The sequence below is a fragment of the Zeugodacus cucurbitae genome, chromosome 2, assembly GCF_028554725.1.
Source record: "Zeugodacus cucurbitae isolate PBARC_wt_2022May chromosome 2, idZeuCucr1.2, whole genome shotgun sequence".
Lineage (NCBI taxonomy): Eukaryota > Metazoa > Arthropoda > Insecta > Diptera > Tephritidae > Zeugodacus > Zeugodacus cucurbitae.
In genome coordinates this window covers 71,759,165-71,786,149 of record NC_071667.1, presented here as the reverse complement: position 1 = coordinate 71,786,149, position 26,985 = coordinate 71,759,165, and the positions used below count along the sequence as shown (strand labels likewise).

The 26,985-nt window shown below is 29.8% G+C and overlaps 1 protein-coding gene across 2 annotated transcripts in view; it reads right to left on the bottom strand.

Annotated features, from left to right (window-relative positions):
* LOC105209166 (elongation of very long chain fatty acids protein 7) overlaps window positions 1-26,664 on the bottom strand; it is a 51,189-nt gene extending 24,525 nt beyond the window's left edge. The window contains exon 1 of one of the 2 annotated variants that reach the window (XM_011179429.3): window positions 25,793-26,664. In XM_011179429.3, coding sequence (XP_011177731.1) covers window positions 25,793-25,795 — 3 coding nt within the window. In that variant the 5' untranslated portion in view covers window positions 25,796-26,664. Of the gene's footprint in view, window positions 1-17,519; window positions 18,314-25,792 lie in introns of those variants that run through there. The other variant, XM_011179428.3, reaches the window with a different exon arrangement.
* Window positions 26,665-26,985: the final 321 nt, after the last annotated feature.

Here is a 26,985-nt window from a genome sequence, read left to right as displayed (position 1 = left end):
ACATATTTTTATTGTTTTCCTTCTTTTCAAAAGTCTTTATTTAATAATTATTTTCCTTAAAAAATTAACACATAAAGCAAACAAAAATATTATTTTTTAAATAAAAATAAAATAACAATAGATTTAATAACTATATTTTGTTTAATAATTAATTTTTTTTAATTATATGGAAAATATTTTTTTTTTAATAAAAATATTTTTTTTTTATTTTTTTTATAGAAACACTTTTTATAATAAAAATAAAAATATTAGATTAATAAAAATATTTTTTTTTTTAATTTTTTTTATGCGAAATACTTTTGGAAGCGTTATAGTTTTAAATTATTTTTTATATTTTTTGCTGATTATTATTTTTTTTTAATTTTCAAAAAAATATAGTTAAGTTAGTATTTTACAAAAATATTTTTATTCATTTGAAAACAAAAATAATGAAAAACAATATTTTGCTTTAAAAATATTTTTATTTGTTCTTTATTTATTTTTTTTTCTATTTTTTCTTAATTTTCAAAATTTCCTGTCTTTTTAATAAGTATTTCCTATTAAATTTTAATAAAAAAAAAAATATTTTTATTTTGGCCTTAATTTTAAAAAATTTATAACTCTTCAATAAGTAGTTTCCATACAAAAAATATTTTTAAATTTTTTTTATTGAAAATACTTTTCTTAAATATTTTTTTATTTAATATTAAATTTTAAATAAATTTTAATTTTAAATTTTAATAAAAAAAAATACTTTTTTTTAAATACTTTTTTTTAATTTTTTTTATTGAAAAATAATTATTGAGAAGTCATTATTTTTAATATATATATATATTAAAAGAATTATGTATTTTCATATTTCTATTATTTCATAACTCTCAAAAAGTATTTTCCATTAAGGAAATAAATAAACAAAAATATTTTCCATCTCAAAATCAACTTGACCTCCATTTGGTTCATTACAAAAATACCAAAGCACCAAGCAACAGCTTACAACTTCAACACCAAGAAATCGCAACAATCGAAATCAAGAATTCTTTTTGTTTTTCATCTAAATTTGGTCAACTAATTAACATTAATGCGTTGTCATGCTGACCCATCGTGTGTGTTTTGTTTATTTCTGATCAACAGTTAGATGTGAACGAGCACATGGCCCCGTCGCGGCGAACGCATGTAAATCCATAAAAAAAGAATATGGCTAATTTATGCACAAGCGATGTGGCAATCTGCAAACGAACGGCATTCTAATGAATATGTAAATTTTGCACGCGGAGCAGCAAAATATATTAATTAGTTAATGCTGGCAAACTTGAACTTTGAACTGCGTCAAATTAGTTTCGGCGCGATTTCCAATAAAAGCCGGAATTTGCAGTTAATAGCGGTAGCGGTGAATTAGTCATAGGCCGCTTATGGATAAACTTTATATATTTTATTTTTCTCTTTCTATAAATATCTATTTGTTTTATCACGATGATATGCATATCATACGCTAGCTTGTTTACATGAATGTTAATAAAAATCAGCAAGTCATTCTAGAAGTATTAGCAAAACTGCTTTCGAGCTATTTCAATAATTATTCAACAATTTTGTTGCTAAAAAAATCCCCTTTTTTAGTGTTTACATGTGCTGAGTTTGTCTGGATTTTACAAATGAATACAAATTTATGTAAAAACAACTTTGTTTTAGCCTTTTTTTGGCGTAAAGAAAGTCATAAATATTGTCTGAACTTACTTTCTTTCATTTAATTGCGCATTAATATGCTTCGATTTTTGGAAATTTCGAGCAAAAAATATAAAAAAAATTAAAAAAAAATATTTAAAAAATATTTTCGCTTTCAACTCTCTTTTATGGTAATTTTGATAAATAAAATGAATTATTTAATTTTTAAAAATTGTATTTTTATATTTATTATATTACATTCTAACATTTGATTGCCCATTAACATGTTTTGATTTTGAAAATTTTAAGAAAAAAATGGTTAAACATTTTTTTTCGATTTCAACTCTCTAATTTTGATAAAAATATTAATAAAATATAATAATTTTTAAAAATATTTGTTTATAATTTTTGCTATTATTAAAAAGTATTTAAAGAACCCTTCACATGAATTCTATTAGCCAGAAGTGTTAGTACCCCTACATTCTGTCACAAATTTCCATCTCTTAAACCACCTACTCCACTACATTATCCATACAAATTATCTAACTGAACTTTATATGCAAGCATATTGCATAAAGGATGCCTTTCACTAAACGCCATGCAACTCCACATATATAGACACACATATACTCACTTACCCACTAATTGCCAAATAAAGTGACGACATTAAGCAGCGCCTAACGGTAATGATGAAGTACGGGCGTCTGTACTGACAGCAGGTATTTAGTAGCATAGCAACAAGAAAAGGCAATAAATAAACATGCAAAGCCAAAAAAAGTAATTTTCCAAGCCACAGAGAATTTCATTAACAACAAAAAAAAAATAAAAAAAATTAACAAAAAATTGTGTAAAGGTCAGTTGAAAAAATGGTGAGCGCATATAACAAAAAAAAGCAAATAGGCGCTTTGAACAAATATATTTACGTATGCTTAGCAAAATACCGTTAAATAAGTAAAACTAAATAATGCTGAAACGTTGAAAGTTCCAAACAACAGCCAAAGTAGGCGGCCGCACAGCATCCCAATGAAGAGAGCACAGCATTTTCACTTTCAACGGTTTTAAACAAGCTTAGTTGTTGTTGTTGTTACTTTAAATGAGTGCATACATAAGTATATATTATGTACATTGTTTGTTTATTTATTGGTGTTTTTGTTGTTGTATATTTTTGCTTTTGTTGTACACCAATATACATATGTACGTTCGCGTAACACCTAATGCCATCATGACCCTTTTCTTCATTAGCCCACTGCCACGCTAACGGCATTTAATTACCGCTCATTTATGCGTTGCATTGCTGTTGTATTTACGATTGTAATGCGATGTAATGTACACTGAGATGCGTGTGCCCATTTCGCATGCGGCACATACATACATATATGAGAGAGTTATGAAGTATTTATGTATATTTGCAGACTTATGTGTAATATTTAGTAAATAAGTGGTGATATTAAGCAATATTTCATATTGTAATTAATGTAATGTAAAAGTAATGCAAATAAAATATGCATACTTTTGTGGTTTCTTTCTGGATTCTTCACTACGAAATCTATAGGAAAGAATTTTGAAGAACTCTTTCTTGTCAAGTTTCTCTATACTATTAATTAAATACTCTTCAAAGGATTAAAACTCAAAAAACGGTGATAAGGTGTCCTCCAGCTTTTTGTCGAGAGTAATTTACTAAATTACAACTACTTTAAGTATGAAAACTTGTTCCTGGGAGCACATAATTATCTATTCTGGGTTAATAAAACTGTTATTAATAACCATTTTCATATTTCTTGCATTTTTTTGGAATTACCGTAATTACATAGGAGACACTAGTTTGTTGGAAATTATTCTCTCAAATTATGAAAAAAGTCTATTGAGGTAAAGTTTTTGCTGCGAATTGATAAATTCATATTCAATATCCCTTTTGATTTCGAAAAGCTCTAAAAGCTCAAAAAGCTTAAAAAAGTTTAAATAGCTCAAAAAAGCTCAAAAAACGGTGATAAGGTGTTCTCCAGATTTTTGTCGAGAATAATTTACTAGATTACACTTATTTTAAGTATGAAAACTTATTCCTGAAAACATATAAGTCTCTCGTTAGTGTTAATAAAACTGTTACTAATAACCATTTGAAGATTGCTTGTGCTTCGAGAACGTTTTCTTGGGATCACAGTCTCTTAATTACTTAAGAGACATTAGCAGGTAGTTGGAAATTAATCTCTTCAATTATGAAAAAAGTGGTGCGGTAAAATTTGGACTGCGAATTGATAAATTCTATTCAACATCCCTTTATTTCGAAAAGCTCAAAAAGCTAAAAAGAAACTTAAAAAGCTTTAAACTGCTCAAAAAGCTCAAAAAACTTAAAAAGCTCTAAAAGATTATTTCAGTATAGTAGATAAACCCAGTAGATTAATATCCCTTTATTTCGAAAAGCTCAAAAATCTAAAAAGAAACTTAAAAAGCTTTAAACTGCTCAAAAAGCTTAAAAAGCTCAAAAAAGCTCTAAAAGATTATTTCAGTATAGTAGATAAACCCTGATTTTTTTTCTCAGACTCATTAATATTTTACTTTGTTGCTATTCATCAGATCTAATCTCCCTTCTGTTATTGTGGGTGATGAGAAATGGAAGACCATTTCTACCAATTTCAAATACATGTCTCTTCAATCATCTCGAATTGGAAAAATTAATTTTTCAAATAAATCTGTTCGAGCAAATTCCCTCCACAATCAACTTAAGTGCAATTCTCCACGCATCGGAAGTGAATTAAATAATACCATTTAAATTTAAATTTCGGTTTTCCTTTGCATTTAGCCTAATTTGCTTTCTTTTCTTTTTTTCTCGTGATGCACACATGTGTAAGTCGTTTATTTGCTGTCATTAACGGTGGTTTATATATCCTATGCTTACGTACGTTAAGCTAAGTGCGGCGAATTGCTTCCGGCACAACAACAATGAAATGCTTATATGTTTACATATAGAAATATCTGTTTGTGTGTGTGTGTGTGTGCATTACCAACATGCTTTGCACTTCACTTTCAGCATTCATTTCAAGCACACAACATCATTTTGTTGATTTCCATTTCAACTATAATTACAACTTCACTTTTTGGTGACTCTACGCCGCTTGGACAGACATTTTGGTGACTTGGCACCACCGACGACCGACTGACCATCTGCAATTGTCAAATTTGATTGTTTCATGTCGGCGATTTAATTTCATTTTGATGCGTTGACCGCATTTTTTCGGTGCTATGAGGCTTTGGATGCTGTGAAGATGATGATGATGATGCTATTGTAGTCATTGTTGTTGCTTGGTGTTAAGGAAAAAATAAAATAGTAAAAAGTGTGGCTTTGTGTTGACATACATACATTTGTGGGTTTATAAATATATTATGTACCTACATATTTATATATATGGTACATGCTTATGTACTGAATTTGAGGTTATGTGCGAATAAATTTGATTTAATCCAGCACACATGTACATAACATTGTATATTATATATGACTATTTGTATATATGTAATCACACAATCGCTTATTTTAAGGCGTATCCGCATTACAATTTCAAAATCCCAGTTTGTATTGCAATTTTGTGCCCCAAAAGTGAGTTGAATGTGTGTGTGAAAAAAAAACTATATAACTGTCAAATTGTCATGCATGCAACGGTTAAATGTGTTTAACCAACAAAGATGACATAATAATTATTATTTATTACATATTTATTGTTGTAATGTGAATTGCGTCGCACTTTGCGCTGAGTAATTCAATTTTGTTAATATTTCTCTGTTTGTTTTAACTAGTAAGCGCAGACATTTGTGTTTAGACAAATATATTTATGTAAATACAAATTAATAATGCTTATTAGCTATAAAAAGTGCATTTGCTTTGTACTTTAAGTATATAGTAGCTATTGCAGCGTATTTTATGACTTCAAAACAGCTAAATGCTCGTTACGTTAATTACATTAGTAATCATTACAGACGTAAACGTATTTTAAGCGCACTAATTTGTTTGCACCGATGGATGTGCTATTTTTAGTTTATGTAATGAAAGTCAATTTGGCAGAAAATATAAAAATATAAAAAAGTATTATTAAATAAATGTTTGGAATAAGTGGAAAATTATTCTGAAAGGCATAATTCATTCATTCAAAAGTATAAACTTCTTGGATATTAAATAAATTTTCAAGAAAGCTAGCTTAAACGGTATATATAAATTTGTATTGGGAGCATTGACATCGAAGAACGCCATTATATACATTGATTGGAGACAATTCACAAATATTCCTCGCGTCTTGTGAACTACGTCAATGTCTATCTCGAAACCAGCATAAATACCAGCAATCATCAAAACCTGGAGATCAAGCCTAGAATTACTCTCAAATTTACGCTCTATAAGTACGCTCATCATTCCCGTTCTATTATACGAGAAACATGGATGATGACAAGCCGAGATTAGTAGGAACTTGGAGCACTTGAGAGAATTGTTCTTCGCCAGATCATTGGAACAATCCATGTGAGAGAGAGTAGTGAAGGAGATGGTATCATGAACTATATGAGCTCTACGGCGACATGGACATAGTCAGGCGCATAGATATGCAATAAATGCACTGGTTGGGCCATATCGTACGCATGAAAGACAAGTGAAAAACCATAGGTGGACAACGGAAGCAAAAGTGTCTTCGCTTTAAATGGAACGACCAAGCGCTTGGGGCCTGTCTGCACTTGAAATGTACAACTGGCGTGACTTCGCAAAGGATAGAGGCAACTGACGATGTTTTGTGTTCCTAGAAGAATATATTTACCTAACATAGTTTTACAAAGGTCAAACTGGTTATAATGATATGGATTGGTGAGCAATTCTTTTAGAATTTAGAGTCAAAAATCAGTTATATAGAGCTTTTATTAAACAAAATCCAATAAAATATTTCTATTGAGAGGCTAAGACTTTTATCATCAAAATTTAATTAAAATCGGAGCTTTTCTAGTTCAAAATATTTTTTTAGATAAATATTCAAAGAATTATATATAGAGTGTGCACCTCTATGTGGGAACTGTAGCTGATAGATACCAAAAAAAAACGTGATGAATATATATCCGCTTTTTATATGACTTTAATTCAAACATGGCAACACTGACCGAACACGTTAAAAAAACGTTTTGAGGTCAGGATGATCTTTTATGGATGAAATCAGAACAAGCCAACATGCAATGTTTTTGCTGAGGGAGTCCTTTTTCATATAATTATGAATACATTGATTTTTCATGTTAAAAAATAATTTTTTAAATTTTCATAAATTTTTTATTAATTTTATTATTTTTATATAATATAATAAAATAATATTTACTTATTAAATTTTTATATAATATTTTTTAAAATTATTTTTGGTATTTTTTTTTTTAATTGAGATTTAATATTTCTATCATCTCTTTAAAAAAATTATTTATATTTCCAATCATATTTAAATAAACACATTCAATGCACAATTAACTTCATTCACCTTTCTCCTTCATTTCACACCCTTTTCGGATATATTTTCTTGCTACTTAGCAGGTAAATAACAAATGCGTGTGAAAAAACGCTGGAAACACACTAAAATATATTAAACTTGACAGACGCTTTGTTCGCATATGAAAGCAGAATAAATTATCAGTGGGCACATAGCTTATTACAACTGTACATTATACATTAACACCTTTCCATTATGTCAGCAATTACGGTTTAACGACAGTTACAACTTGTACAACAACAAAAATGTACAAAAATAGAAACAAAATAAAAATAAATTTAAAAAAATCGAAAACTCACGAAATCCATGTGTAACATTGACAGCTGACAGCCGCAGCCGTTCAATGAATGTGTTGTATTTGTACAAAAGTTACATTGTAATCAGTATTTGAACATTTTTTGACAAAACGATGATAGTTGCTGCTGCTGTTGTTACTGTTACTGGCGATTTACAGCTGTCGATTGCTGCAGTCAATAATATGTGTGTGTGTGTGTATAACGGTAGTTGTTGCTTTTGACGTTTTTGGTTGTTAGTCGTGATTGTTGTTGTGATTTTTTTTTATTTTTTCTTTGAACGATAGTTTTTTTTGTAAGTTTGTGGTATTGTTGTTGTTTTTATTGTTATTTCACTTCTTGTATTTGTTGTATTTAGTCGTTGTTGTTGCTCTTTTTTTTGCTTTTGTTGTTGTTGTCACCTTTTGATTTCCATGTTTTGTCTACCGCAAAAACGGTTGTCTCTTCATCATTTCGCATTTTCTGGCTTTATCAGTCATAAATAAAAATAAAAAAATGAAAACAACAACAACAATGAACAGAAATTAAGTGAATGCCACCACTGTGCCCAATGCTGCAATGGCACCAACATGCGCCACTGCCATTGCGAATGCGTGAAAAATTGAAGAAGAAATAACAACAACAACAATAACCAAAAATGCAACAGTAAATAACTAAGTCAAGTAAACTTCGGAGTCAGCCATAAGGCAGTGTGTGCGTGCTGTGCTGAGAATGTAAAACAAAACAGCATTGCAAGGCCGTTGTTCTGCAACAAAAACAACAACTACACGAGACAACTGCATTGACAGTACCATCACTTGCAATATTGCAACAACAACACAGCTATGTCTTGTTATATTTTGACAACGTTTTGTCAGCGCTTTTTGTTGCTACACTTTTTTTTTGTTGTTGTTGTTTGATATATGCACATAAATATTTTTCTTGTTTCTGGTGTAATACACCTGCACTGTGGAAGCGGAATTTCGTATTTATCTTTATGCTTTTATTGGCTGATATATTTAGGCTTATAATTACGCCCAATTTGTAGCAAAAATATATATTTTCGATTTTTTTTATTATTACAGTTAATTTGTGCGTCTTAATCATATGTAAGTATGAGAGGACAGCATGAACTGCAATTTATATTTTTTTATTATCTGTTGTGGCATGCAATAAAGCTCTGCTCAAGTAATAACTCACTTAGGTATATAAATCCGTTGTTGTAATTTTAAATCGGCTTATAACGGTTATTTATAGCGATAATTGTTAATTGCTATTGTCTGTATATATTTATGTATAATGGTTATAAATAGTAAAGCACTTGATATGCTTAGTGAAGTATGACAGGGCGTATACGTAATAAGGAATGAGAACGCGTAAAGTAAAAATGCCGTTATACGACAGTTATGCGAAACGATTGCAGAACGATGTTTTTGTTTTCGAAACATTTACTATTTTCGTCATTCGTCTATGGGTTCAAGGGGGTTCTATAATTTAATAAAAATTTTCAGTAAATTGGAAGGTAAGATTATAAGGAGAAATAATTTTGAGAATAGTTTATTACTAAAAATTGATTTAGTTTCTTATACTTTCTTTTGATTTATTAAAAATTATAATTTTTTTTTTTTCAATTTTTTTTTTTTTTTTTAATTTTAGAAGTTATATTTTCTAGGCTTGAAGCCTTGAAGCTTGAACACTCATTCATCATAGTATCTTATATTGAAATGATACTTTAAATATATAAAAAGTACAGTTTAGTTGGTTAATGTTCTTTTGGTAACCCCAATTTAGTACTATTCGAGCCATGAATCCATCCCGAGACAATAATTTTACACCCTTAATGCGAGTGTTGACTGTCAGATAGATAGTCGACTATTGAGCGATTATCGACTATGGCTGCTATTGTAAGTGTCCTTCGATCGCTTAACCATCGACTGTGAGTGCTTTGCAATCGCTCATTTGTCGACAAACTATTTCAACTGTTAGAAAGTTTTGAATCGATCAAGTTACACAAGAGCAAACTAAAATATAATCGACTCTAGTCTATTCTACTGTCAGTCGATACTCGCAATAGGGGTGTTATATTCGAAAAAGATTCAAAACAGACGAAGTAGAGACTGTTTGGAATTATCAAATCACAATAAGTGACATTGAAAATTATCAAATCATCCTGAGTGATTCAGATCTCTAGAGTTTACTCTTACTTCATTCCTATTATGGAGTTATTTAAAAGACAAGCAAAGCTTGTATTCTTGCAGACCAATTTTAGAGGTCCAAATTAAACAAAAATTTTTGATATTGACTTAAGTGATCACATTAAATACATTATTTTGAGGGAATTAAAGCAAAAAACTGAACAGAAATGGGGTAAAAATAGAAAAAGGTCACTCTAAATATTGGTGAGGTTAGTAAAAATTATGATATATTTAATTCACATAAATCATATAAAAATTTTAATTTATTAATTATAAATTTTTTAAGATTTTATGATACTATTTTTTGAAATATTTTTTATTATATTTTTTTTAATTTTTTTTTATTTAAATAGATTATTGTTTTAATCGGTGGAATTAGTTTTTAGACTTATAAACTTCATTCATTTGTTTTTTTATAAAGAAAACATTTAAGAGCGAATATGTCCATAGTTTAAATTCAAGCCTCCTTCAAGCTGCATTCTTTTTTCCGCCAACCATTTCATAATTTCATTCAAAAATCAAAATTAAAAAAAAATCAAAAAATAATAATAAAAATAATTACAACAAGCCAACCAACAAACCAACTCTGTGAAAGCAATCAACTCCAACACATTCATCACCTCAACAGCATGCATAATAAATGAATAATCGCCGCACCAGCCATTGAATAGAAATCACACTTTCCATTTCATTCATTTTCATTTTCACTCGACGAATTCGTTTTGGTGCCCGAAAAAAGCGGGTTTCGAGCAGCTTTAATTGTGGCAATGGGGCCGCAATGAAGTTTATAGGTGAACGAAAATCGATCAAGAAGTGAGTGTGTATATGTGAATTATGTAAAAAAGTAAACACGTTTTGGCCGCACAATGGCGCATGTGGTGACCAAAGACGCAACTTGCGACTGGAGGCTGTGCTGAGGGCAACGCGCACTCATGCAGACAGTTGATAGTGTTTAAACTGGAATACATACATGTGTTTATGGGTGTTGTTGTTGTTGTTGCATATATATGTATGTGTGTGTGTTTGTTGCTGTTTGTGCTTGTTGCATCAGGTGATCTCCTGCCTGATTTATAGGTCAAGTTGAATTAAATGGCAGTTGCGGCACTTGGCACCCTGTGCTGCCTCCATCTCCTCTGCTTCTTCTTCTTTTTAATATTTTTTGTCTTCTTCTTCTTCTTTCTGTAACCAACTCATCTGTTTCTTCAAAAAACAAGTTACTGCTTGAATTGTACTCCATTCAAAATACATATGTACATACATACAAACACTGTGCCTGAGTGACTTTAAAAACGCGCTGTTGTTGTTGTTGCGATATTTTGTTGTTGTCGAATATTGGTCGACGCAATGAAATTAAAATAAAAATTCCAAAAAACTGCATAGTAAAAATGAACTTGAGTTACGCTCAAGCCATAATGCAATCATTGGTTGTGCTGGTTAGTGATGCTGGGCCACAGAGGTAAATATTGTTGGCGGCGGTGTTGATTATTCCGCTGTGATTTATATTGCCGCACGATTTCTCAGTGCGTGCGTACACATTTACATTGGTCTGCCGAGACTGTTGACTGCCATTGAACTGATCGCTGAGCGTTGAGTGGTTTTCTAATTTAATTTATGTTTTTGTTGTTTTTTTATTATCAAACATTTATTTATTTTGACTTTGAATATTAACGCTGATTATGTAATATCACACAAAAATTTACTCGCTCAGTTGAAAATCGATCGATGCATTCCAAAGGCAAAACTCAAAGGCTTTGAATTTTGTTTGTTTTTGTTGTTGTCTCACATACTTCAACTTTTCGTTTATTAATTAATTTAATTTTTTTTCTCCTTCATTTCATTTCATTTTTTAATTTGCCTATTTGCTCTGCTTTGCGCTCTCTTCGTTTATGCCGAAATTATTATTTTTTTTCGTATGCATTTTGTTGTTTTTGTGTTTAATGCTGCGTAACGAAATGTGAACGCCAACCAAATCAATGTGAACTATCAACAGCCGGTTTGGCTAGTGAATACTGGCATATAAACACTCAGAAACATACATACATACTTACATATAAGCAAGTGTATGTGAGTATAGGTGCACACAGGAGCGCTGACAAGCGCAAAGACATGCAGCAGAGGTGATTTTGCGTAATTCAAACAATGTGTACACATATACATACATATATACAAATTTATAATATATGTACAAACATATGTACCTTGCTGTGCTGCATGGTTGAGCATGAAAGTGCTCATAGCTGCTTATTTGCTCACATACAGGTGTGCTTATTCATTAATCTAAGCGACCTGTTTTAATTATTGTTGTTGTTGTATTTGATTATTAATTGCCGTAGTTTGCTTTTCTTCACACTTTTATTTGTTTTATCATATCTATCACTGTTTTGTGTTTGTATGTCTAATGAAATTCGTGGGTCAAGTTGAAATGCAAGTGAACGCCAGTTTTGCGAGGCAAATGCAAAGTCTTAAAATATTCGTCTGATGAGTTGTTTTGGCAATTTTTTCATAGCAAAATTCTAATATAAATCTGAAGGTAGAACCATTTCCAAGTCTTACGTTTGGAGAATAAATTGAGACAAATTATAAAAACAAAGATTAGCAATTTTAAACGAAGAAATTTCAAATTTCGATATCTAAAAGGGATGGTTTATAATAGGACTACAATTTTGCTTCCGCCGTTTTTTTTTTTTGTAAATTTAAGTTTTTTTTTGTCTAAAAACGGTTACAAATGTCGATGAGCCTCAGCCGCACTTTTCTTGGAATTAAAAAAAGAAAAGCAAAATTTCCCGCAAATGTCGAGAATTCGGCTCAAAAAGCGAGAATAAGTTTGGGATGCAAACAGATCTCTACAAATATTTTGTTGGGTTAATGTTGACACAAATGTCCAAGATCGATATAAAACGATTTAATCGATTTAATCGACCAGTGCTTGACCCTAGAGACATCTATTGGAAAACGGCAGAAGCAAAGTTGTAGATCTATATATTTACAATATATTTGAAATGGAGTGTATACTTTTTATTTAAATTCTACCAGGGCAGTAGATAATTCAATGAAATTTGAAATTATATAAGGAATTGAATTTGAAATTATATAAGGCATATATAAAGAGTTTTTCAATAAGAGCGCTACAAAAGTGACCGCTTGCAGAAGTCCAGACGCTGAACCCTATTTTCGATGGGCATAAATCGGGCGATACAGCAATATCACGTTCGATATCCGTACGAAATTCATCAATCGTCTCTGGTGGCTTGTTGGCATAGACCATAGGCTTGACGTAATTCCACATGAAATAGTCTAACGGCGTCAAATCGCATGAATGAGGCGTCTCATCGTTTTTTGATTCGCTGTATGGCTTGTGGCGCTGTCCCTTTGGAACCACATACTATCCAGTCTATATCATCCAATTCGGGCCAAAAATATTCGGTTATCATTAAGCGGTAGCGATTCCCGTTCACAGTAACGTGCGAGCCTTAATCATCACGGAAGAAGTACGGCATAATGACGCTGCCAGCCCTTAAACCTCACCAAACCGTATTTTTTGCAGGATGCAATGGTGACTAATGGAATGTGGATTGCTGCCTGGCAAATAACGCATATTTTGTTTAGTGACCAGCCATTCAGCCAGAAATACAATTGGGTGTAGCGCTCTTAAAGTTGGGGCCATTGTCTCCGAATTTCGGTAGTAAATTTTAATAATTTCGACTCATTGTTCGATAGTATATCTTTCCACGATGAAATGCTAAATCTTACTGAAGAGAAATGTCCAAAGAGAGGGCATAAATATGGCTGTCCCTATCGGCTCTATTGAAAAACGCTTTATTATCAATAGAAATGTCTGAAGAGGTCAAAAACAGTATAAAAAGTCGCTTAGAAACTGAATAATTATTTATTTATTTTTTTTAAGTAATCAACCAAAAATATTGCTCTTGTATTCTAAGTTTACTAAATTTTAGTTTTTATCCACTATTTATTTTTCCTGTTAAAGAAATCGATAAGTATTATATTCTCTATTCAATATTGAAAAAGTAATATGAAACTGAAATAAAACCAAAATGTTGCTCATACGCCCTGTTGTACTAACAAAAGAGCACATTATTAAGGGCAAATTTGAGCAAATAAGAAATGAAAACATCTGTATTACACTTGCACGCATTAACAGTAAACCGGGAATGTGAATGCTTTACATTGTTTGCGCATTGCAACGTTCAACACATTGTCCTTCTGAGTGTCAGCACATTGCGTAGACAACACAACTGAAGCGTGTCTGCTTGTATGCACGCGTGTGCGCAATGGCAACATGTTTCGTTTTGTAATTAGGTCAAATGCACATTTTCGTCGGTGTAATATGAATGCAAGAGTGTAACAAACAACAAAAACAAAAACAAAAACTAGTAAACAAAGCAGCAAGTAAATCACTCGCTCGTGGCAAGCAAGAGAATGTTGGCGCGAAATTAATGTGCACACATGTCTGCAGCTACTATGTATGTACGTATAGTGTGTGGCAAGCACATGCCAACCAAGGCAGTGCATCGCTGCGTAGCTTTATACCACAACAGCGGCGGAAAAAATATGGAAAAACTACCGAAAGTAATTAGTGCAAATGTGCGCATGCGCGCCGCCGCCACTCTGTGTAATTTGTATGCTTGAGGCGCTGCTGCAGTGTGGCTTTGTCACTGCCACTCACCCAATGGTGGTCAGTCGCTCAGCAGCTCAACAGCATGCCTGTAGTGAAATATGTGTTTGCGCTTGCAGCTTGCTACTTGCCACTGCCGCTGCCGCTGCCACTTTTAACGGCCGGTTGCGGTTGCACTGGTTGGGCGCCTTGGCGCATTAAATTGTAAGGCGGGTAATTATTGTCAGCACGTTGTTTTCGGTTTTGCGGTTTGGTGGCGTATTCTCCACGCTTTAAATTATTACTAAGACGGCGGCAGTCGGAGAAGCTTCAAAACTTTTTATACTTTATGAGCGTATAATTCACTTCAAATGGTTTGTGGTATACCGCATTGGTGTAATACGTGAATTTATAAGCTAATAAATGATGGAGTCATTAAATTTGAAGAGAGAAAAAAATATTTTAAGAAGAAAAAATATTTTTTTAAATTCAAAATTCATTTACAAATTAATAAAAATTAATATTGAAAAAACTTAAATATTAAAAAAAATATATATATATAAAAATAAAGAGAAAAAATAATTTTAAATAAAAATTAATTAACAATTTAATTAAAATGAATATTAAAATATTTTATATATTTAAAAAAAAAAATAATTCAAAGCGAAAAAATAATTTTGAAGATAGAAAAAATATATATTTTTAAATAAAAATTAATTGAAATCTATATTAAAATAATTTTAATTTTTTTTAAAGACAATTAATTTTTTTATTAAAAAATTATAAAAATAAAGAGAAAAAATAATTTTTAATAAAAATTAATTTACAATTTAATTAAAATTTATATTAAAATATTTTATATATTATATATTCAAAGCGAAAACATAATTTTGAAGATAAAAAATATATTTTTTTAATAAAAATTAATTTACAATTTAATTAAAATAAACGTTAACAATTTTTAAAGCTTTTTTTATGAAATGTAAAATGTTTTCAATAAAAAAATAATAAATATATAGAGAAATAATACGAAGAAAAATATTTTTTAATAAAAATTAAAATACAAATTAATTAAAATTTAAATGTAAATATGTTTTTAATGAAAAATTATAATATTTTTTTTTTTAATTTTAATAAATTTTTTTTTTAATTTCTAATAAAAATTAATAAATATAAAGAGCAAAAAATTATATAAAATAATAATAAATATTTGTTTTTATTTTTTTTTAATTTACATAAAAAATTAAAAAAGAAAATTTTAATGAAATATTTTTTAATAAAAAAATAATATAAAAATTAATTTTAATTAAAAAAAATAGAAATTGTTTTTAACTAAAATACAACGCTACTACCTTCATAATTTTTTTTTTTAATTTTAAACTCCACTCATACTAATTACTCACACAAATTCTCATTACTAGTCTTACTTGGTCGTTTCAATGAAATTGCAGTAATTCAATTCTTTACATAATTTCATTACACACATTTTATAAGCGTCAGTTTTTAATTTAACAACAAGCAATTTGTTTAAGCTGTGTGGGCCCTGAACCGCAGACGCATGACTTATGCAGTTCGATTTTTTTTATATCGTAGAATACGCCAAGTCATCTAATTCAATGCTTTCTTTTGTTAAAATAATTATGATTTTTTTCACGTTGCCTTATCTTCACATCTACAGTATACAAACATATATATAGAAGCATATGTGGAAATTCCAATCACATGAATGACATGCAGTTTTGTTGTAAATATTTAGTAGATATTATAAGAATGTAGCTGAAATTTAGCTGTTGAATTTATAAAAACAAAAATATTTACAATTTCATGAACATGATATGCTAGAACACATGTTTATATAAAAGTGTCTCCGCAGCCCACAGTCAATCATTGCTATTTTCAACAACAATAAACTAACAAATAAAGCATGCAATAAATCTAAATTGTTGTCGTTTTTTTGTTGCTTTTATTATTGATTTTTTTGACATTTTTTTATATTTTTTATTCATTTGTGTGACCAACATAAGATTGACCTTCTCAGCAAGTGCCAAGTGTCGATGAGTTGATTGGGTATTTCAAAAAAAAAAACTTAAAAAAATAAAGAAAAATGAAAAAGTCATTCACATTTGTGGCATAAAAGTGCGATTAAAAGTCAATGCTGATAGTTTGTCCACATTTGGTGCGGCCATTTGGTCATGGTAGGGGGTTGTTGTGGGGATTTTAAATACATATACTACAATGTTTTATAAACGCATATGTCTATAATTGCTTCACGCCTACACACACAGCAAATGCCACATGTGTGCATAATTAAAAAGGTTTTTGGCATTTTTATACTAGACTACCTCAACGCACATGCGCCTATTTATCTATAACGGTTTATTGTGTCACAAACAAGTGTATGAGTTTGCGGAAATGCTTGGCTCAAAAGTCGCATCATACGTTATAAGTAGCACCAATTTTGTAAAGTTGAAGGCGAATTGTTTAAAACACTTGTTAGGTTATATCACTTTTAGAGGTTAAGTTGATATTTTTTTCAAGACAAATATAGCTTACTCAATAACAGCTATTTTTCTGACGTCACATTAGCAAATTTTCGCTTATTGATTTTAATTTTTTTTAATAAATTGGCTAAAAAAGTTATCGGTAACAGAAAAATACCTATTCTTAAATCTGAAGATGTTGTTTTTTATGTAAAGATATGAAAAATTTTGTATAAGGGCGCATTGGGTAAAATGGAAATATTTCAATAACATTTCTAAAAAGAATTGATCGATAACAGAAAAAATATCGATAATAATTATCGAATGTTATCGAAATTTTTATTATATATTCGAAATTACTCTAATTTAGTTTTTTAAAACAGAGAAAAATATCAAAAAGAAATTCGAGTATATAATACTTTCAAAATATCGATAAATCATATTGTATAGTATCAAAGATATCGCAGGTTTCGTCTAATTGAATCTAAAAATTGCTAATATTAGTAAATTTGATCAAAACAGGCGTATAAAATATGGCAGAAAATATTCTTAAAAACAGCGGAAAATTCCAAGACAAAAATATCGATAACACTATCGAAAGTTGTGGACATTTCATCGAAGTTCATCTTAAAATAAGAAAAACACTATCGAGATTATAGAAGAAGGGTTTTCGAGTACAAAAAAAATATAATATCGATATAAAATTATCGATAAGTTTATCGATATTTATCGAACATTTCTGAAAAGTAAAAAGTGTACACTTAAAAATAAATATTTCCAATCGTTGAGCGAAAATGGACTTAAATTTAATTTATTCCACTTACTTTAACTACCTCCAATTGAGTTGGATATAAAGTACCCATTCTGTCTTTATCAGTGACAAGCGAGTATATTGTTTATATTTGTTGTTTGTGTAATTTTTCGTTTGTTGTGGTGTCCGTGCCGGTTTCTAGGTCTATACGAACATATGTTCAATTAGATAAGACAACAGTTGTGGCGATAAGGAGCACAATAGAGAGAGAGAACGCGACAGGTAATGAAAAATTAGCTGTAAAATTAACTTTCTGCTGCTTTTACAAGAATTTCTTTCGATTTCAATTTCCACTAAACACTTGCAAAAGCGATTCTCAAAATGCTTTTCCTTCACTTTCATTGCCAACAACAGCTGTTGCTTCACTAGCGACTTTCAATTTTGCATGCAAAGGTTTTCATTTACAATTTTTGTTGCTTCTTCTCTTTTCGTTTGCACTTCTTCAACTGCACTTGTCCGACACTATGCATATATGTATAGTTTTAACGATCGTATTGCATTGTCTGCAAGGTCATTTTGCCAAATTGCTGCAACGTTCACAATGCCACCACAAGTGGCGCACCAATTAACCAACGACCAAACTGAAAGCACACAGTGACTGATAGACGAACTTATCAGCTGACGGTTGCATTTACCATGGATTTCATGGACTCAAAAACCATTATATTTATATATATTGTCACTATATATTCTTTCTATTAGTAAATAACGGACTTTATGGTAAGTCTATAACTTTTCCCGTCGCGTCCTCAGTCTCGCCGAAATTAACGCCGTCACATCACATGTGTTACTGTCGCCCAATATTCGCATTATTAACTCACCCATAACTTACGCTCACTCACACACGCTCACCTAGTTATCGCAGTTTATCAAATACAACAATAATGTTGATTGTAACAGCCCCCTCTAACAACCCAAGCACAACAAACAGCCCAGTGTGGGTGTTTGGGCACGCGGGCTTATCTGTTGTTCTAGCTTTTTTACTCTTTCTTTATAGTATTTATTCAAGAAATAATCACCTGCTGGAGAGAACTGCGTGCACTCTGAAGAGAGTGAGCATAATCAAAATTCTAAATATTTCCTGCAGTAGCGGAAAAATGTTCAAAAATGTAGTCTATATAGCAGAGTTGCCAATATTTTTTATTTTGGAATATTATTTGTTTCGAATATCACCCAAGCTCATACAGCCTATAGCACTTATTTTTTTATAGATCGCTTATTTTGACTTCTCTGTTAAAAAAAAAAAAAAAAAAAAAAAAAAACCACAACAACAAAATACACTAACAAACAATCAATTGGTGTTGTACGCCGCAATCAAATTGTCTGATTAAAAGTTTTATTACATAATTGCTGCCATTGCATTCTAGCGGCAGCGTTCGCCAACTGGGCGGCTAATTAGCGCGCGTTTGAATGCTATTGGCGCGTTGTCGCTGTTGCGACTTGTTGGACACGAGTGCGGCGCAGCGTCTGCGTCTTGGTCATATTCTATTTACACAGTTATTTTATTGTTATTATTTTGTAATATTCGCTTTTCTCCCCCCACTTTATATTGCTTGGTGGGATTCTTTTCTCGGAAATATTTGTAACATGAAACGTAATAAAGGGTGATTTTTTAAGAGCTTGATAACTTTAAAAAAAAAAAAAACGCATAAAATTTGCAAAATCTCATCGGTTCTTTATTTGAAACGTTAGATTGGTTCATGACATTTACTTTTTGAAGATAATTTCATTTAAATGTTGACCGCGGCTGCGTCTTAGGTGGTCCATTCGGAAAGTCCAATTTTGGGCAACTTTTTCGAGCATTTCGGCCGGAATAGCCCGAATTTCTTCGGAAATGTTGTCTTCCAAAGCTGGAATAGTTGCTGGCTTATTTCTGTAGACTTTAGACTTGACGTAGCCCCACAAAAAATAGTCTAAAGGCGTTAAATCGCATGATCTTGGTGGCCAACTTACGGGTCCATTTCTTGAGATGAATTGTTCTCCGAAGTTTTCCCTCAAAATGGCCATAGAATCGCGAGCTGTGTGGCATGTAGCGCCATCTTGTTGAAACCACATGTCAACCAAGTTCAGTTCTTCCATTTTTGGCAACAAAAAGTTTGTTAGCATCGAACGATAGCGATCGCCATTCACCGTAACGTTGCGTCCAACAGCATCTTTGAAAAAATACGGTCCAATGATTCCACCAGCGTACAAACCACACCAAACAGTGCATTTTTCGGGATGCATGGGCAGTTCTTGAACGGCTTCTGGTTGCTCTTCACCCCAAATGCGGCAATTTTGCTTATTTACGTAGCCATTCAACCAGAAATGAGCCTCATCGCTGAACAAAATTTGTCGATAAACACATTTCGAACCGAACACTGATTTTGGTAATAAAATTCAATGATTTGCAAGCGTTGCTCGTTAGTAAGTCTATTCATGATGAAATGTCAAAGCATACTGAGCATCTTTCTCTTTGACACCATGTCTGAAATCCCACGTGATCTGTCAAATACTAATGCATGAAAATCCTAACCTCAAAAAAATCACCCGTTAGATCGTCTGACGCGGTGACAACAAGGAAATGAAAAATGTAGCTGAATTCTAGTGTGAAGTCATAAAAGATATTATTTTTATAAATAATTTTGAATAACGGTAATTTAAATTTTCCTTATAACTACGCAAATTTAATAGGAATTATCTCGAGATGAGTTGAATCAAAACTTAAGCAAGTCCAGCAAGCATGGCGGTTTCGGATGATCTTTGCTAAATATGTTGACTTGCTGAGTATATTCTATGCTATGTTATGCATGGTATGCTAAGCTATGTTATGCTATACTATGCTATGTTATTGTGTGTTATGTTATTTGTGGTACGATGTTTTGTGCTGTGCTATGTGATGTCTATGCTATGCTATGTTAGCATATGTTATGATATGTTAGATTGTGGTATGTTAGGTTATGCTATGCTATGCTATGTTGCGCTGTGTTATGTTTCACTTTGACTGCTATGTTATACTGTGGTACGTAATGTATAGTCTATACTATGCTATGTTAACATATATTAAGCTAAGTTAAGTTCTGGTATGCTATGTCATGCTATGCTATGCTATGTTTCACTTTGACTGCAGTTTTTTGATAATCCATTGCTACTTAGCGAAAATCTCACATAATTAATTTATGCATATATTTCATACAACAAATATTCTCCCGTACTAAAATTTGTCTACGTAACTTCTTCACTGTCATATAAAACTTGCTTAAAGTCTGAGTTTCACCACAAGTTATTTTCCACACTTAATATTCACTTTTATGCGCAGTAAGCATAAACCCGATTGAGTTGAATTTAAAATGAAATTCCGCCAATTTAGGTCAAAACTTACCAAAAAATGCTAATTCAGGCAACACAAATTTACATGGAATCTTCAGCCATTAAAAAATGGGAAGAGTAAGGTCAAGGTGTCTGGTTTGTGTAAAGAGGTCATGGTCAATTTATATATAATGTATATGGGTGGTTAATATATTTTTCTAAGCGAGTTTCACTTTCGAAATTAGAATTGAAGAAAGGTTGTGGAATGAAATATATTTATTGTATATAATAGATCTATATGTAATTCTGGAGAGTTGGTGGTGTGACTTGTAGAAAAATTAAAATAGAAAAATTGAGTTTAGGCTTTAAGTGAAATTAGATTAAAAAAAAATTTTAAATATAAAAATTTAAAATTTCCAAAAAAATAAAAAAAAATATTTATATATATTATTTATTTACAATAATTATTTATTTTAATTAATTTATTTAATACCCTCTCTAACAACATAATATTACTTATTTCAATTTAATATATTTTTTATTTTTCAATTTTTTTCAAAGAAAATTACAAAATATAGGTCAACCCATAAGAGTATTTACAGCAAAGATATAAAAATATTAAAACCTAACAATTAAAAATCTCAAATTTGCTAATATTTGAAACAATATAATTTTTAGGGCAGCAATAAGCTCATAAAAACTTTTAAGTTTCAGCAAAATTTGATTTAATGATTTACTAATATATTAATATTAGCTCATAAAGCAATACATACATACATATGTATATAAATCTATAAAATGACTGTGTATCCACAGCCATCACGTTAATGACTAAATTTGACACCTCGACATAAATTTTGTGTGATCAGTAATTTTTGCTACACAAATTTGAGTGTGACTAATGGATTTTGAATATAATTTGTTATAAAAATGAGAAAAAAGATTGCAATAAAAAAATTAAAAAATAAAAATAATAAAAATAATAAAAATTAATGGAAACATGAATTAAAGTGCTATAAAATAAGCAAATTGAGTGTTGAGTAGAGCAATAAATAAACCAAGTATACAATTATGACACAGTTATTAGCAAATTTTAATTTTTAGAAACATGAAAATGGTTGGTTGGTTAGATTGGTAATAAAAAATATGTGTTTTTTAGTTAAAAAAAATTTTATTAAAAAAAATAATATATTAATTTATTTATGAAAAAAATAATTTAAAAAGTATAAATTTTTTAGATTGAAATATAACGGGGTTTTTTGTAATAACAATAAAAAACGGTAAACAAAAATTACAAAAATGGAAGTAAAAATAAAAACATTATTATTATTATTATTAACCCAAACGATTACCCTCCTCCCGCCCAACCGACGCGTGGGGCGCAGTCCGCATACGAGCGGAATTTGCCGAGTAAAGAAAGGCAAGAGATTTTTAAGCGTCCGGTTCTCAAACTGCTCAGCTACAGAAAGAAACATTTCAACAGCTGAGATTTAAAAATTTATAAAAACAAAAAGTTAAAAATTTCTGAATATTATTTATTAAGAGAAGACAAAATAGTTTTTTTGATGCTAAATATTGAGTCAGATGGATCAAATGTGCTGGAATGCGAATTAAAATCATGACATATTCGGCAGAATGGTTCATTTAACTCAAAATTTGTTCTAGAAGATTTTAGAAATAATGGTCTAAACTGCCTGGATGAACGCAATGGGACATTAAACTTAATATCAGACAAAAGGAATGAACTACAAACTAAACCATTCAGAAGTTTTACTAGAAAAATTATACCTAGCATTTCTCTGCGACTAGTGAGTGTGGGAAGGTTTATAAGTTTTAAACGACTAGTACACAATTTTTTTAAATTTAAATTATAATATTATAAAAATAAGATTTTTTAATTAATTTTTTTTTATTCTTTTAATTTTGTTATTTTTGTTTACTGTTTATTTTATTATTATTAAAAAAACGGTTATATTTCTCTCCAAACAATATTTTAAAGCTCCCCAAATGCATTTAAAGAAGCATTGCATGTTGCCACATTTTCATATTTTCCAATATTAGTCTCATAATAGCTTGTGCTGCACTTATCGCTTATACGTTGTTTTTATGCTGCCCAGCGAGACCTCCAATACAGATCTGCTCTGCAAGCATCAGCCGATCGCACAGTTCATTTCATTTTCAGTCTCGATATTTTGCAATATTTAATTTTTTTTTCATGTAAAATCGATGAAGAAGACAAAATCAAAAACTCGTAAAGCAACAAGGCACATACACATGAAATACAAGCTCAAAATGAATCGAAGAGCAAGCAATCATGTTGTTGATGATGAAAAAGTTGTAAGCAAAAAATGCAAAACAATGGTGAATAGAGATGAAGACGCCAGCCAGCCAGCAGATGAGTCCAAAGTCATCAATGCAGCAATAATAACAATTACAACAACAGCAAATGACCAATAATCAGCGCACGGTTGCTAAGTTATCGAAAGTTGAACGCATAGTCAACTTTTTTATGTAGCTGCAGTTGTTGTTGTTGCTGACGCTGTTGCTGCTGCTTCTTCATCGTCTTCTTGTTATTTCGATTTTGTAATTTGACCATGAATTTTTATTTCATGTTTTTCCCAGTTTTAAATCTTTTTTTCTTGTTTTACACTTTTTTCTCGCACAATTTTGGTGTTGTTGTTGTTGTTTTTTTATATTTTTTTTTATTTTAACAGCCGCTTAGTATGCATTTTTTAAAGAGGAAATTGCAATGAGCGCGACCAGCAACGATGCCACGCCCCAATTCTGCGCATATGAGAATGCTGCAATATATATATGTGTGCTAGTATATGTATATGCTAGTATATGTATATATGTGTGTGTGTCTGTGTGTATTTGCAGTATTAATTATATGGAATTAAAAGCAACGCAGTGAAAACAAGAAGTTCAGCAAGAAAATAAAATAAAAATCAAAAATTAAAAATTTAATAACAACGCTAATTTTATAGTTGTTGTAATAAATATGTATGTATGTATGTACATATGTATTTATGCATTTATTTGTAAATAAGTATGTAAAATGAAGACAAAATTCGCTTTCAGTCTAAATCATCTTCTGACCCAAATTCATAGCTGCCGCGAGACCTCCACGTGTAACACTCAACACTGTTGCCCTACATGTGAGGGACGGACGCTTGGTCATTCGTTTTCTGTTTTTTTTTTCAGTTTTTGTTGCTTTTTTTTTGCTTGATGACTTGCAAAAAGGGTGCGCGGTGTAAGCGCAGTAGTGGTGAAAAGCGCTGGTTTTGCAAAATTTTGCAGACAATTTTTATTTGATTTTGCATATACTTTTTATTGCTGTCACTTTTTGTTGTTTTTTGTTTGAAGTTGTTGTAGTTTTCATAAGTCATAATGAAATTAAAATATTTTTGTTGATTTTATGACTGTTTGGACAATGGGCTTGTGGAAATTTTCTCACATTTGTGGAAATTATGTTAAAATTTTGTTAATTATATAATGGATTATAGCAAAGAGTAATTTTTTTTGTCATAAAATTCAAATTTTTTGTTTTAGGTTATGTTACAATTTTTTAGTTATATTTTTAACAGATTTTGTTGGTTTATTGTAATAAGTTTGTGGTGTATAAGGTGAGAAGGGAAACACGTAAATTGCGAAGTTATGGTGAAATTAAAAAAAAATAATAATAATTTCAATTATAATCCATAATTAAGGTAAAAATAGTACTTACGAAAAATAGAAAAAAATGAATAAATAATTAAATATAAATAATTTGAAAAATAATCATTCCACAGAAAAATTATTAGATTTGGAGTATAAATAAAAATTTATTTCAAACACATTAAAATTATTTTTAATAACTAACGCTGGTTAAGTAGTGTATTGTAATTTTTATATTGTTTAATAAATTTATTTTATAATTAAGTTTTAATTTTTTTTGTTTTATTCTATTATTATACATTTTTTACTAAACTTAATTTTATAATTTTAATTAAGTTTTTGAAATTTTATATCATTTAATTATTTTTTTTATAATTTTTTAGTAGACTTAATTTTATAATTTTTATTATTTATTTGAAATTTTATATCATTTCATTATTATTTTTTTATAATATTTTTTGCTTAGTTATAACAAATTTATTTTATTTTTATTTTTCTAAAATGTCATATTATTTATTTTTATTTCCATAAATTTTATAATATTTTAAAATAATTATTTAAAATAATAAATTTAATTGTTTTCATTAACTTTGAACTATTTATTTTTATTTTAAATTTTTATTTTTTTTGTTTTTTTTTTTATTTTATTATATATATATATGTTGTTTATTAATTGAATTTTTATTATTTTTGAACTTTTTAATTGATTTAAATATAATTATTTTATTTTATTTATTTTTGCATAATTATCTTCGTATTTTAATTCTTCAATTAGGCAATATTTATTTACATTATAACAAACATCAATTTTATTGGCATTATTAAAATTAAATTTATTTTTTTTAATTAATTTATTTTATTTTACTTATTCCATATATATTTTTTTATTTTAATTATACTTAATTTCCTTCTATTTATTTTAAATTATTTAATATTTAAAACAACTTAAAAAATATTTATTTATTTATTCAAAATAATATTATTATTTTTTATCTTATTGTTGGTTATTTAGTTTAATTTTTAAAAATTTTGTTTATATTTTTCCTTTTTAAATATTTGTTTTAAAACATTTTTTTTGGTTCTTTCAACATAATACCCATATGGTTATTTATTTATAATAAATTCATTTATATTTAATATTTTTATATTTATATTTATTATTATTTGTTTTTTTTTTGTTATTTTTTTATTACAAATTATTATTTTATTATTTTAATCTATTTACCACAGAATAAATATTTTTTTATTTGTTAATATTTTTTTTTCTTTTTTTATTCTATATAAAATTTTTAATTAATTTCCATCAATAAATTTAATCAAAAAACACTTCACTAAACTTACCATATTTTCTGTGTGTTTTTCCAAAAAAAAAGCTGATTTATGCAAATATTTTTCGCCCAAACTGGTTCAAGGCGAAATTGAAATGATTGCCAAATAAGCGTTGGCAAACAACCAATATCCAATGAAAATTGATGCTGCAGTTGAAACGTTGAAGAATGAGCTCACTGAAATCCGTAATCCAGCACTTGCAGATTTGCTTTGCTTAATTTTTTTATTAAAAAAAACAACTTCCTTGAAGGTCACCACGGTACGCGAAATTGTTTTTATTTTAATTTAATTATTTTTCTAATTTTTTAAACACACTGATGATTTCATTAGGAATTTTTAATTAGTAATATCCTTTTCGTAATTAATTTTTTTTATTAAATATATTTTATATATCCATTTAGTGTTTGCAATTTCTTATTTATTTTTAATTACTTGTTCAAATTGATATTTTGAAACTGGTTAAAATAGCATTTAAACACACTGTGCGTAGTCGAATCCTTGCTGGCTACACTTTTCAATTATTTCACAACAAAATCCAAATTTTTTTTTTCAAGGATATTTTATGTTTCTGTTTTTTATTTTTCAAAAATTCTTTAGCAAATTCTAAATTATATATGTATGTATTGTTAGCGCACCACCGGAAATGAAAATACGTTTCCTTTTTGTTCGCCTTCAAAATCCGTTTCTAACACTTTTCAATGCTCGCTTTTGTTCCCATTTACAACAATTTGTGACCATTTACTCGATTGTGCGAGTGTATGTGTGTATGTGTCTACGACTCTTTTAGTGTATGTGTGTACGTGCGTGAATTACCGCTGGCTACTGTGGTGCCATTCAACGTTTCAACGTTCCTACCAAAATCACTGAAATAAGTTCCAAATCGCGTCGTCACTTTACTTTTATATGGAGCGCGCACTCACACAGTGTCTCAGCCGGAGCTTAGCAAACGAATCATACGCATCTCTTTGCGTCGCCACTTCCAATATTCTGAGTGAAATGAACGCGCCGACGAGTTTTGAGCGCACTTTTCATGCGCGCTCACCGTTCAACAGTGGATTTGGCTTCACAAGTGTCTTTGTATGCACTTCCCGTTCGCTTCCAGTCGGCGTTGGTTGGTGCTACGCTCTGCAGAGCTCACACATACAACGACATAAGCTGGGCTTATAGTCTTAAACTTCAGCTTCCGCTAGTTTGTGCTATGCTTG